At 40.1% G+C, this 12272-nt stretch overlaps 1 protein-coding gene across 1 annotated transcript; it reads left to right on the top strand.

The window, feature by feature from the left end:
* Positions 1-3330: 3330 nt before the first annotated feature.
* On the top strand, positions 3331-8571 carry LOC124289066. Its single transcript, XM_046725662.1, has 3 exons — positions 3331-3448; positions 7899-8011; positions 8124-8571. The coding sequence occupies exons 1-3, from the start codon at positions 3331-3333 to the stop codon at positions 8538-8540; spliced, it is 648 nt and encodes a 215-aa protein (XP_046581618.1). The 3' UTR covers positions 8541-8571.
* The last annotated feature ends 3701 nt before the right edge of the window (positions 8572-12272 follow it).

Genomic DNA, 12272 nt, shown 5'->3' on the forward strand with positions numbered 1-12272 from the left:
CAAATTGGGAGGATTTTACGCCTCGTGTTGGAACTGTGTTATGAAAAGAGTGTTCGAATTGTTTAACATTTTACATTTCTGATGGCTTCGTTTTATCGCAAATGTATTGTGCCTCATTCTCCCACCATCCTTGGTCTTTGAAGGTCGTTAATGATTTACTTTACAATGATGTTTTTTTCTCATATGTCAATGTATAATCACAATCAACAAGTAATGAGTGAGTGAGTATGGTTTTACGCCGCTTTTAGCAATATATCAGCAATATCACGGCGGAAATTGATTTCACACATTGTACTCATGTTTGGAATCGATCCCGGGTCTTCAGCGTGACGAGCGGACGCTTTATCCACTCGGCTACCCCATTGCCCCTCAACAAGTGACGAGGATTATTCGTAATTACGTCGATGAGATGGCCCGTGTGAATAATATGGAGCCAGTGGTTTCATAATCGTCCATAAGTATAACATAGGTACATTTTACTTATCCTTTGTAAATTGTAACCGCTCCACATCACTAACAAACACATGTGTTAAAGACATTTGGATTGTTACGAATACGTAAAATTTATTACAGTGTCAGTGTTATTAGGCTGTTATTCATATTTGCACATAGCCCTCGCTCAATATAGAGATTAGAAGCAAAAACGGAATCCATCCGAAAAATTGAAGATTAGTCGCTCAGAAGAGTCGTAATATTACAGTGTCGACATCGGATGTTCGCAAAACATGCGAATTGAATATACGTCGCGGGTAGTGAGCTAACCAATGTCATTTTGTCTCTTGGTTTCTTTTAAGTAATTTTCTCATGGGGATACCAGTGGCAACACTTGAGCACATGGTTTCAATTTACCTCAAGACACGACATGTCTCTTCTTACGCATAACTAAATCACTTTGACATTTTCAGTTGTAAAGGGTAAAAGTTTCGATCCAAACATACAGTGCATCAACACTGCCAGATAATTAAGATTAGACTTTTAACCAAGTATGAATATGATCAAGAATGGTTGTCTTCATACAATCAAACCTGGTTACCAGCCGGTACTATAAACACTGACAAAAACGTTAAATCATTTTGATATTTCCACAATAGAGTATAACCTATTGGCCAATGCAAGTGGTTACCAATATGTCACTTAGTCAAAGAATACATTTAGAGTTGTGATTGTTCCATCTTGGCCTCAGGGCCAGGTAAAAGCTGGATACTGTTCCGCCGGAAATGAGAAACCGCCGTCGATTCTCTGATAATATAAAGACAGGCACACATACATAATGAAACACACTGACACATTGTATCTATTCCACATACAGAAATACATGCGTCACGCCACATGTCATTGCTATTGGATGTCACATATCTATTATTATTATTTATCCGACACAAGTAGTGTACACTGTATAGAACTAAAATTTGTACACACTATTTCTACTAATCCCTGTTCTTACGCGAGCCCCAAAAACGATGTCCATAGTGTCTGTTAGATCAATTGCACGTTCAGTCTGCGTGTTAGTGTCTCGGCCATGTCAGTTAAAATATTCATGTCCATAAATAGTGACATCATTTTAACCCGTTACGTTGTTTCTGTGAAAAAAATATGCCATTTTGAACTGTTTAATGGCATTCCAATGATACCATGTCATACAGCTGACGTGCCTGGATGCACACCTTGGGCCATGACCATAACACTTTCAGATTGTTTTCATTACCCCTACATCACTGCCCACGTGAGACTGAAATCACAGATTGATGATGTAATGTGACTATTGTAGAAAGACTTAGTAGTCTTTTATTGGCACCATGCATTAAAAGGACCCAGAATCAATTCAACATGAGCGTGTTCGTCAATAAGCGTTTAACACTGCTTGAGACTTTCCAAATTGGTATTGATTGGTGTCGACTGGGCTGTCCCGTGTAAGAATTGTGATGGAGGAGATGAAACCGTGATATACGTCGGCCAGGGATTTGTTGATGCTCAGATTTGATTTCACTATATCAGCACAACCTGACGCCACATGTACATACATACACACACAGGCACGCATGGGGGGGGGCATGGGTTAATGTACCCTCGATGTTTGTGTGGAACATAAACAAACATCGAGGGTACATCAACCCATGGGCCCCAAGGGACCAGTGAACAACGAATTTATCTTACCGAACACCTTAATGTTAATTTTGAATTGTTTGAAGCACGGGTACAAATCTTTTTGTAGCCATCGCTAGATTTTGCTGACAAGAAAAACAGATTTAGAGTTATCTCCCTTTCATCATTTCGCATTCGCAAAACATCGGTAATTTCCGTACATCATTCGCGATGCAATGTTATTCGAGATAAAGAATTAATACCACGAGGTACCAAATGCGTTGCCATTGACAGGGGGTACATTGAAATGTTACTCGCTTGTAAGCTGGGTACATTGAAAATAATAGAAGAGCGCTCGGCCAATCAGTAAGCGACATTTATGTGTGAGGTAAGATAAATGAGTATTATATCCTGATGATTCTTGTAATACCCAGCATCCTTGTGAGTTGCCCATGTTTATTTCACCCACAAAATCAAAAGACTCTAAACTCCTTACATACAAGATGAAAACAAACGGTGGGAGCATTAAGTGAATGTTAAGCTATATTGAGTACATCTGGTGTCCGGTTTGTTCGCCCAATCAGACAGGATAAATAGAATATCTGCCAGACAAAAATATTCCAGTGCACTAAAACAGTCACTCCCACGCGCGGATAAAAATGTCTTCCTCGTTAATTGTGTTAAATGTTAAAGGTGGTTCAGACAAACAGTAATCAATTTTCGCAGTAAAATGGAGAGTACATTCTGGTGGTAACTGTTGGATGTCACACCTCTCCTTCAAAGTAGCATCAAAGCCCCTATAACCTCCTAAACAAAAATAGCACATTTTCAACTACACATCACACCGTCCATGAAGATATGTGCAGACATACTGATATGATACAGTAGGATATGATGCCTGTCCCCAATCCGGACGAATCTGATATTGAAACCTTCGAACATCGGATCTTGGCACAACTGATTTCATCAACTCGACCGTTTGTGACTATGTTTCTAATGCATTTACCATCCTTATCAGTTATGCGTTTGTCCAGTTCAAAGACACTTTGAGGTTATGTCACTTTAATACCATCCTTCCAGAAATATCGAGTAAGAGTTGAGTTGAATGTTCATTGAAGACGATTCAGAACTACATCCTAAGGAACAAGTTCAATCAACTTTGAGTCTGAGTACTTCCTGTGATCTTATGGATTTGACAGACATTACTTTCAGCCATATCTTTTCACACCAAGTCCTTCTGCAGCTGCCATGGCTATCTCCCGAACATCCGATTGTTGTGAAGAAATCAAACTTTGGATGACCAACAATAAGCTACAGCTGAACGCTGAGAAAACTGAAGCAATTCTCATTGGTCCATCACAGAGGCGTCAGAAATGCCAAATTCACTCGATGAGAGTGAACAATTATACCATACCTCTGTCATCCTATGTGAATGACGTCGGGGTTGTCATCGATTCTGATCTTAACCTGGACAAGCAAATCAGTCAACTCTCTAAAGTCTGCCACCTACAATTAAGGAACATTGGCAAGATCAGACCCTGTCTCACCAAAGAAGCTACAAAATCGCTGACTCTCTCTCTTATCATTTCTCGCCTTGACTATTGTAATAGTCTTCTCGCCAACTCTCCAAATATCAACCTAAACAGACTCCAAAGGATTCAAAATAAAGCTGCTCGCCTTGTCTCTCTGTCACCCATGTCGAACCACATCACACCCATCCTCCAAGAACTCCACTGGCTTCCAGTAAAACAACGAATCGACTTTAAGCTCCTTTATCTGGCATTCCAATGCTACTCTCAAACAGCCCCACATTATCTATGTGACTTACTTCCATTGTACTGTCTCAGCAGAACCCTTCGGTCTGAATTCAAACATCTGTTTATTGTTCCAAAAGTGAAACTCTCTAGTTATGGGAAGAAATCGTTTGCATATGCTGCAGCCACTGCCTGGAACAATCTCCCCCCTTGATGTTCGCCAGTGTCAAACCTGTTCTGCCTTCAAAACAGCTATCGAAACCCATCTTTTCCGCCAAGATTTCTTCTGATCAAATCTCACTGCGCTTTGAGCATAATATCCAAGTATGGAAAAGCGCAATACAAATCCACTATTATTATTATTATATATGGGATGTTGATGATACAGAACTACATCGTAAGGAGCTCGTTCTATCAGCTTTGCCGTGTCTAAGCACTGCCAGTGATATCACCAGTCCATGGTAGCGACGATCTGAGGTAAGCAGTGGGAATAATTATGTGGACCGAAATGAAAGAAAGATATAATTACTTTCTTTAGAAAGCTAGCTTTTGCTTCAGCGTGGAGATAGTGAAAAGTCTCAAGGGGGTTCCAATTGTCTGTACTGTCACAAAGGTCAAACGCTGCCATGTGCAGTCTACGCAACTTGACTATATATTCCGGTTACCAAAATATCTCAATAATTAAACTTGTGTCTCTTGTCCTTAGGTAGGTATGGGAGTACCGTAACATCGTGTTGACATTCCTTTAGTTATCACCGGACACGACGAGAACATTCCGGCAAATCTATACAGCAGATATTACTTTTTTTCATCGTGATTTAGAAATAAACAAAGGGAAGCTGATACATGTACGTCTCGTTTTGGAACATTTCTCAATAGCGGGTGCATACATTTATATTGACCGTTTTAAATCAATCCGGTTACAAAGCTACAATAGATACATGCATGAAGTAAAGAATATTGAACAGATCAAACTCTAAACGAAAGCAACATTTACCATGGCAGTCATACTGCAATCGATATTACCATGACAGTTGAGGTGGGTTGGCAAAAACAAGTTATTTTTCAACGTAATGGACAATGGGCACACACATCTAAAATCGATTAAGTTTAATGGCACTTGACATTAATGTATGAACAACTCCTGATACAAGATAGGCATTAACTCTCCGGGACGTTGACAAAAGTCACCTGGATAATTTCTGTAGAAATAGTACAAGAGAACTGGACGAAGAACGGCATACATTGACGTAGAGCTGCCACATTTCTCTCATCACTGTCCACAAATTCTTCCCTGCATCACTCCACCACTCGTCTACCCGTGAAGATCGGGTTAGAACTGATCTTCAGTAACCCATGCTTGTCGTAAGAGGCGACAAACGGGATCGGGTGGTCAGGTTCGCTGACTTGGCTGACACAAGTCATCGGTTCCCAATTGCGCAGATCGATGCTCAAGCTATTGATCACTGGATTGTCTGGTCCAGACTCGATTATTTACAGACCGCCGCCATATAGCAGGGGATATTGCTGAGTGCGGCGTAAATCTAAACTCACTCACTCCACCACTCGTCATCAGTGACTATCTCACATGCCGTCAGTATCATTTTTTTGATTACCATGACTGCACACGGACTTTCGGCTACACAAGCAGCCCGCGTTTTTCACTTTTTCGCATTTCCTACAGAAAACGAAAACAAAAAACTGTCTGCATAGAGCATTGTCGTGTTTTGTCGATGAGTTATCACAGATTTAGTTTCAATTTGTATTCGTAAGTTTTTTCATCATTATCATGACACCCTCTGTTATTGCGGTAGTTAATGCTGTCGCTCTCGGGATTTTGAACGTCCACTGACAATTGGCATTTTATAGATATTTTCAATTGACTGATGTTTAATCTTCGTTTCTGTCGTAAATAATATGGCATACAGACGCTACTCGTTCAATACGATGCACAAATGTTCATCGCTTGATGTCTATTCCAGTATCAAAAGTGTATTTTGCATTGAACCATATTTAACTTTATTGAAATCTAAAGATGCGAGGCGTCGAATAACAATGTTACGAATCGGTGCACTTCCAATATATAAAAATACTGGTAGATTTGATGGAGTTCCGAGGTACCAAAGACTTTGTAATATTTGTAATGATAATTTTGTAGAAAATGAATTTCATTTCCTATTTGAATTTAAAGTTAATCATGATTTGCGCTGTAAATATTTTAAAGCATTACCAAATTACACAGATCAACAATACTTTCTGAATTCATTATCTTGTACCAAGTTTTCAACACTAAAATATTGTTCTTCTTACATTAAGGAAGTATTGTCATTGTATTCTTTATACATATGAATCTGATTGTCAAATGCCACTATCTTATAATTACACGTTTATTTGTATTGTACGTGGGCCTAAGGCCTTGTTACGAAATAAACTTGAATACAATACGATCGCGGCAATCCCGATAGCCTCATTTAATCCGCAAATTAAATCGACTCGCTATTATAGCGGTATTGTGATTTATTTACAATGACATGCGGTACAAATATATGACACTGTCAAAGATTTACCTGCCACAAGAAACGAATCTTAATAGTTGATTTAATATGGAGAAATATTCAGGAATTTTATTAGTATCATTAATGGATTTTAATTTGTAAATATAATACATGAAACTTCTATCTATTTTGATAAAACGTAACACTGTCGCAATAAAATGTTTTTTAGCCTTAAAGAGTGTCACACAATTTGCTGACATGCGTCACTTTCGGTTATATTTTGGGGTAGGTAAATGTGTAGATGACCTTACAATTGTCGCAGGAGTATACTTCGTGCCGGATGCAATGGCATTAGGAGTCAAGCATTTTCAAAATGCTCCAGAATTTACTGCAAAGATTAATGCTTCACCATACTTCCGAAATCACTTTTACTGGAGTGATGAGTTGTTGACGTAAGTTGCACATGCCAAACGGCGATACGGTGCATGGTGTTTCTGTTTTCCTGTTGTGTTCACGTGACGTGATAACAGTCCGAGTAGAATTGTTTTGGGTTTTATTGCATTTCATTTTGGAACTGGGAAATCTTCAATTTCAGTCAGTTTCCATTCAAGGTTCATGAAATTTTACAGCGGGAGTGTTAATTTGTGTGTAGTTTTTGGTGTATGGTACGCTCGTTGGCAGTTGTTTTGTCACATTTGCATTATGTCTCGTCAATTTCCCCTCTCGGAATCTTTTCCGACGGCGAGTTGCAATGAATTGCGTGATCACGTCAACTAGTCGATGGTGATTTATGACTGTAGCCATAACGACTATAATTCTTCATCCTGTAATTGAAAATCATAACCTCTGATGATTAGACCTACTATTTGATATTCTTAGGGAGAGAATAATTTTCCCAGGGGAAATAGATTAGATTGAAATAACAGAAAACTGTAGGTGTCAACATTTTGTTTCCAGCTTCTTCTAATTGGCACTGGAGTTGTTCACATATTCTCATTACATTGTGTTTTCTGAACCTCAACTTATTTTTTCTCATACTTGTTTGTTTATTTTTTAAGATAATCAAATCTCTGAGCAGTTGATAGATTACACAGCGGTTGATTGTCACACTGATTGGTGCTCATCATCATATTACTGCAAAAACGTCTTTTTTCCGGTGTCGTCTCACGACGTCGACCTTTCGATTTTCCACTAGTCTCAGGACGCCGACCTGCGGTTTTCTTTGAAGTTTAGGTTCTGATTAGGCTTAGGGTAATCTACTCTAGATGTTTTGATAAGGTGAACTCGTCGCACATGCACGGGTCACTTGAGGGTGAACTCATGTCACTTGAAAAGTTTACAATAACACTTAGCAGAGTGCCAATATTGAACACTGTTCATATCTTTGGTATAAATATCTATGGAATGGCCAAAGGATTCACATTCGATTTCGAAATGGCAAATGCACAGCTAGATCAGAGATTCATCCCTACAGCCCGCGGCGGTCGTTACTTGGTTGTTGGCGGGTTCATGTACAGAGTCAGCAAGAGAAAACGAGACTGGATATCTTGGATATGTACTGCAAAAGGCTGCAAATCAACAGCATCAACAACGAATCTCCAGAAGGCCTACCAGGACGATGACGAGATCAAGAGGTTCGTCCGGAGATGTGCCGTCTTGCCTTTGGTGCCAGCACAGGAGGTAAGTTATGTTAAAACAAATAGTTAACTCCACCCCAATAGGTTGTGTAACAAAGGTGTTATTTTGCCCTGTATATTCAGTAACATTAATTTATGTATCTTTTCTTCTTCAGGTAGAGGACCTGTGGCTGGATACCTTGGCGACGATGCCAGATGATGACCGGTGCCGACAACTCGGGGACTACATGACCAACTTCTGGGTGGAGGGAGATCTGCACATGACGCAATGGAACCACCACAACTCAGATGGGCCAAGAACAAACAACCACCTAGAAGGATGGCATTCCCGCCTGAAGAAATACGTCGGCAAGGCTCATCCAAACATTTTCGAGATTGTGTCCTTCTTGTCACGTGAACAGACCAACACCGAAAACAAGCTAGTCCAGTATGCTGCTGGCCAGAAGCGTCCCTCCAAAAAGAGGAAATACAGGAATTTGGAGCGGCGACTGGATAACATCTGTCACCAGCTTGAACAAGGAACACTGTCCGTGAGGCAGTTTGCTGATTCAGCATCCCACCTATTCGTTTAGGTTAAAATCTTTGAAAAAATGTATGCTATATGAATTTACGATGTATTTATTAAAAATGCTAAAATCTGTCAACTAATAAAAATCTGTCATCTGTTGTCATCTTCTCATTAGGTGCGCTCTCATCCGCATAATCCGGATTATCCTCCTCTAACAACACTTTGATCCTGCATTGTCCTCGTAATCCATTATTAAGTGGCAAAGTGAAACTAGTCTCAGGACGTCGACCTTCAGATTGCACCCAACCGTAAAGTTGGGTCGAAAGGTCGGCGTCGTGAGCCTGAACCTTACATGGGCATTAGACTGAAAATCAGTTAAAATAGATGAATTGGTGAGAGTCCAGTAAGTGTCCGGAAATGCATTGACTTTTTAAATGCTGCTAAGCTCAGTAAGGTAAATCGGCCAATCAGATATTATTTGATTACAATAACGATCCACAGTTAATCTTACAAAATATGAGATGTTACTTTACCTAACGCATTGCGCCATGAACTAACTACTGTATCTTCAAGTGGGCGGAATTTGCTCGGATATCAAGAAAGATAGGTTGTTTGAAGAACAGGTCTTTAACGCTGGACCATGCTATGTGGTGACATCGTATGTTGAAAGACCAATATATCTGCTGTATTTTCACATCTTACCTCTAGATTTCAAATTAAATGGGCTGATTATTTTGCTAAGATCGTGATGGATTTAGAAAGAAAGAATAGAAGCGACAAAACCCTTCCGACATCCATAAGAAATCTCTGCTAAAAGCATAGTCGTTTGTACAATTCTGACCATATCCTGAGTATGTGCTTGTTTCAGCAGTATTACGACTGTACAATGCTGTTTGTAAACATCTGAGACACTCTCTCAAAAAAGAAACGCAACCCCTATCTAAATATCTGACATCATTTCTAGAATAAAGATGGTGAATGTAAATTAGAATTTTCTTCAAAATACTGTTAATACGTTCCCATCTGATCAGTATAAGCTCCCAAACGGAACCATTTTCACACATGATGACCTTTGTATCCGTGTTATTTGAGAAAGTGCGAAATTGTCATGTACAAAATGCTAAAAGCCTGTTGCACGTGCAAATCGTTGAAAACACAGTTCATGTAGAGGGTTTTAAAAGCACGCGTAGTTTGTAATTTTTCTCTCATAATTTGCCCTGCAAATCAAGTTCGAAAATGCCCCGTTTGAGTACAGCAAATCGAAATATTGCCATTGGTCGCATTGAGGCCGGGGAAAGCTTTGGAACAGTTGCCCGTCATCTAAACGTACACAAAACAACAATCTCACGACTTTGGAATCGTTACACACAGTTCCATGCAATTGAAGATCGTCCCAGGAGCGGTAGACCTAGGATCACCACACCGGCTCAGGATCGCTTTATTCGACTCAGCCACCTACGTAATCGGCATGCCACACCCACCATCACTGCAACACAGGTGCCAGGTTTGAGGAGAGTATCGGCCCAAACCATCAGGAACCGTTTACATGAGGCAAATTTACGTGCAAGAAGACCAGTTGTTGGGCCCGTCTTGAAACGCCAACATCGACGCCAACGTCTCAGGTGGTGTACTAACGTAAGGAGATGGACCCTAAGAAACTGGAGAAGAGTCTGGTTTAGTGACGAGTCTCGTTTTCTTCTTCAACGACGTGACGGTAGACAACGTGTCTATAGACGAGCAAATGAACGTTTTGCACCGAACTGCGTTCGACAGGTCGACAGATTTGGAGGAGGAAGCATCATGGTATGGGGAGCCATGTCTTACAACCAACGGTCAGACTTGGTCATCATTCGTGGCAATTTGACGGCACAACGGTACATTGATGACGTCTTACAGCCACATCTTCTGCCGATAATCGACCAACAGAGGGAGTTGTTTCAACATGACAATGCCCGCCCTCATACAGCTCGTGCAACAGTGGCATTCCTACAGAATTCAAACGTCAACGTGATGCCGTGGCCCTCCAGATCGCCAGACATCAATCCTATCGAACATCTGTGGGACCAGCTGGATCGTCGTGTTCGTGCACGTACACCACAACCGCACACGTTGGTTGAACTGGCCGCAGCACTCCAGGAAGAGTGGAGAGCAATCCCCAGGAAAACATCCGCCGTCTGATTCGTTCTGTTCCGAGGAGGTGCACTGCTGTGATTAGAGCTCGTGGCTCTACAACGAGATACTGAAGACAACGCCCCTAGCGTAAATTGAGAGTTCGATACTGACCTGCATTAACTGTTACCTTATACCGTGCTGACCTAAGGTTCACCATGTCAAATTTCATGGCATTATCTTTAAAAATACAAATGTAATAACCAGTTAAAATTGATATAAACATTACCAAAAAAACAGGGTTGCGTTTCTTTTGAGAGAGTGTATATACTGTTTCACATTCATGTTTTACGTTAACTAATCGTTAATACTCTCTCTCTCTCTCTCTCTCTCTCTCAGAGAGAGAAAGAGAGAGAGCTGTTGGCTCTGATAATAGGGTGTTGACTAGACAACCCGAGAGAGAGAGAGGGGGAGAAAGAGAGAGAAAGAGAGATGCTGGCTCTGATAATAGGGTGTTGACTAGACAACCCAGTAATTTCATATTCTGGCCGATGGTCCAAGCTTCCAGCTTTCGATAACATATCGATCAAGTCAGCCTATCGATTTAGCCACTTCTTACGTACACTATATTATAAAACGTCATGTATATGTCTTTGGGGACCAATTATTCCAACCATCAACCCACACAGGTCGTCTAGCGGAAAGGTCCACTTTGACTTGATTGTCAGAGTCTACGATCGGGCGTTGAAAAGTCCCAGTTTAACAGTTCGTCAGAGTGTAAAGGACACCACTCCGTCTGGCTACCGGTATGTGACAACAAGGCACTTTCGTACATTAATAAAACACACACGATTACCAAGGTATATAGGCACTGAATACAAATATACAGAGAGGGAGAGGTAAACATCACTCTATGATAACACACTATCCGAGACAACTGTTTAATAATTTTAGTCGTTTCTTTCAAAATTGCCTTGTAATCTCAAGTCAGCACTGTAGACTAGCAGCATCGTAAGTATTATTTAAATACATGACAAATGAACATGTCTATCATAGGCTCTAAAAGCATCAGTGGTATAAATAACGGCCTTTATTCGGGGTATTTCACTTATGAGATACACCAAAAGAAACCTGGCCACTAATAGATGCTTTTCGTGGCTATTTTATAGGAAGGAATAATAGTTCCACTTTTGCAGTATTAAAGATTTTTTTCAGCGAAGTTTCTCGTTGCTGCGATTATTTAGTCTGTAGTTGTGAGTCGTTTCTCGTTATAAGCAAGGGGCAAATATACTCGAAGCAGCGAGAAATTAATCGAAATAACGATAAAATAATTGAACAAAATAGGCTATATTAATTACGTACACTTGGGAATTGATCATTACAATTATGTAACACACAATATGTCAAATCACCTATGTTATTCATACAATCCTTAACGACAAGACTAAAAGATATGTATATTCAAACATGGTGTGAAAGGATATTCTTATCAAATAAATGCATTTATTATTCATTGTTTAAAAATGCCATAGTTCTTGAGTCATATCGATCCTGTGTTAATGTTAAAAAGTTTAGAATAGCAGTGGCACGATTCAGATGCTCTTCTCGTGATTTGTTGATTGAAAGAGGCAGATATATGAATGTAAAAAGAGAAAATAGAATATGGACATTTGTAATTTTAACGAAA

This window comes from Haliotis rubra, unplaced genomic scaffold (genome assembly GCF_003918875.1).
Source record: "Haliotis rubra isolate DU_JTF1 unplaced genomic scaffold, ASM391887v1 Scf431, whole genome shotgun sequence".
NCBI classification, from domain to species: Eukaryota; Metazoa; Mollusca; class Gastropoda; order Lepetellida; family Haliotidae; genus Haliotis; species Haliotis rubra.

What these genes read in the sequence shown, in the direction of transcription:
- LOC124289066 (XM_046725662.1), top strand. Translation starts at nt 3,331, where the DNA reads ATGGCTATCTCCCGAACATCCGATTGTTGTGAAGAAATCAAACTTTGG. An exon ending in CATTGGTCCATCACAGAGGC is followed by an intron (nt 3,449 to 7,898) that starts GTCAGAAATGCC and finishes GTACTGCAAAAG; the next exon opens with GCTGCAAATCAACAGCATCA. An exon ending in CTTTGGTGCCAGCACAGGAG is followed by an intron (nt 8,012 to 8,123) that starts GTAAGTTATGTT and finishes TTTCTTCTTCAG; the next exon opens with GTAGAGGACCTGTGGCTGGA.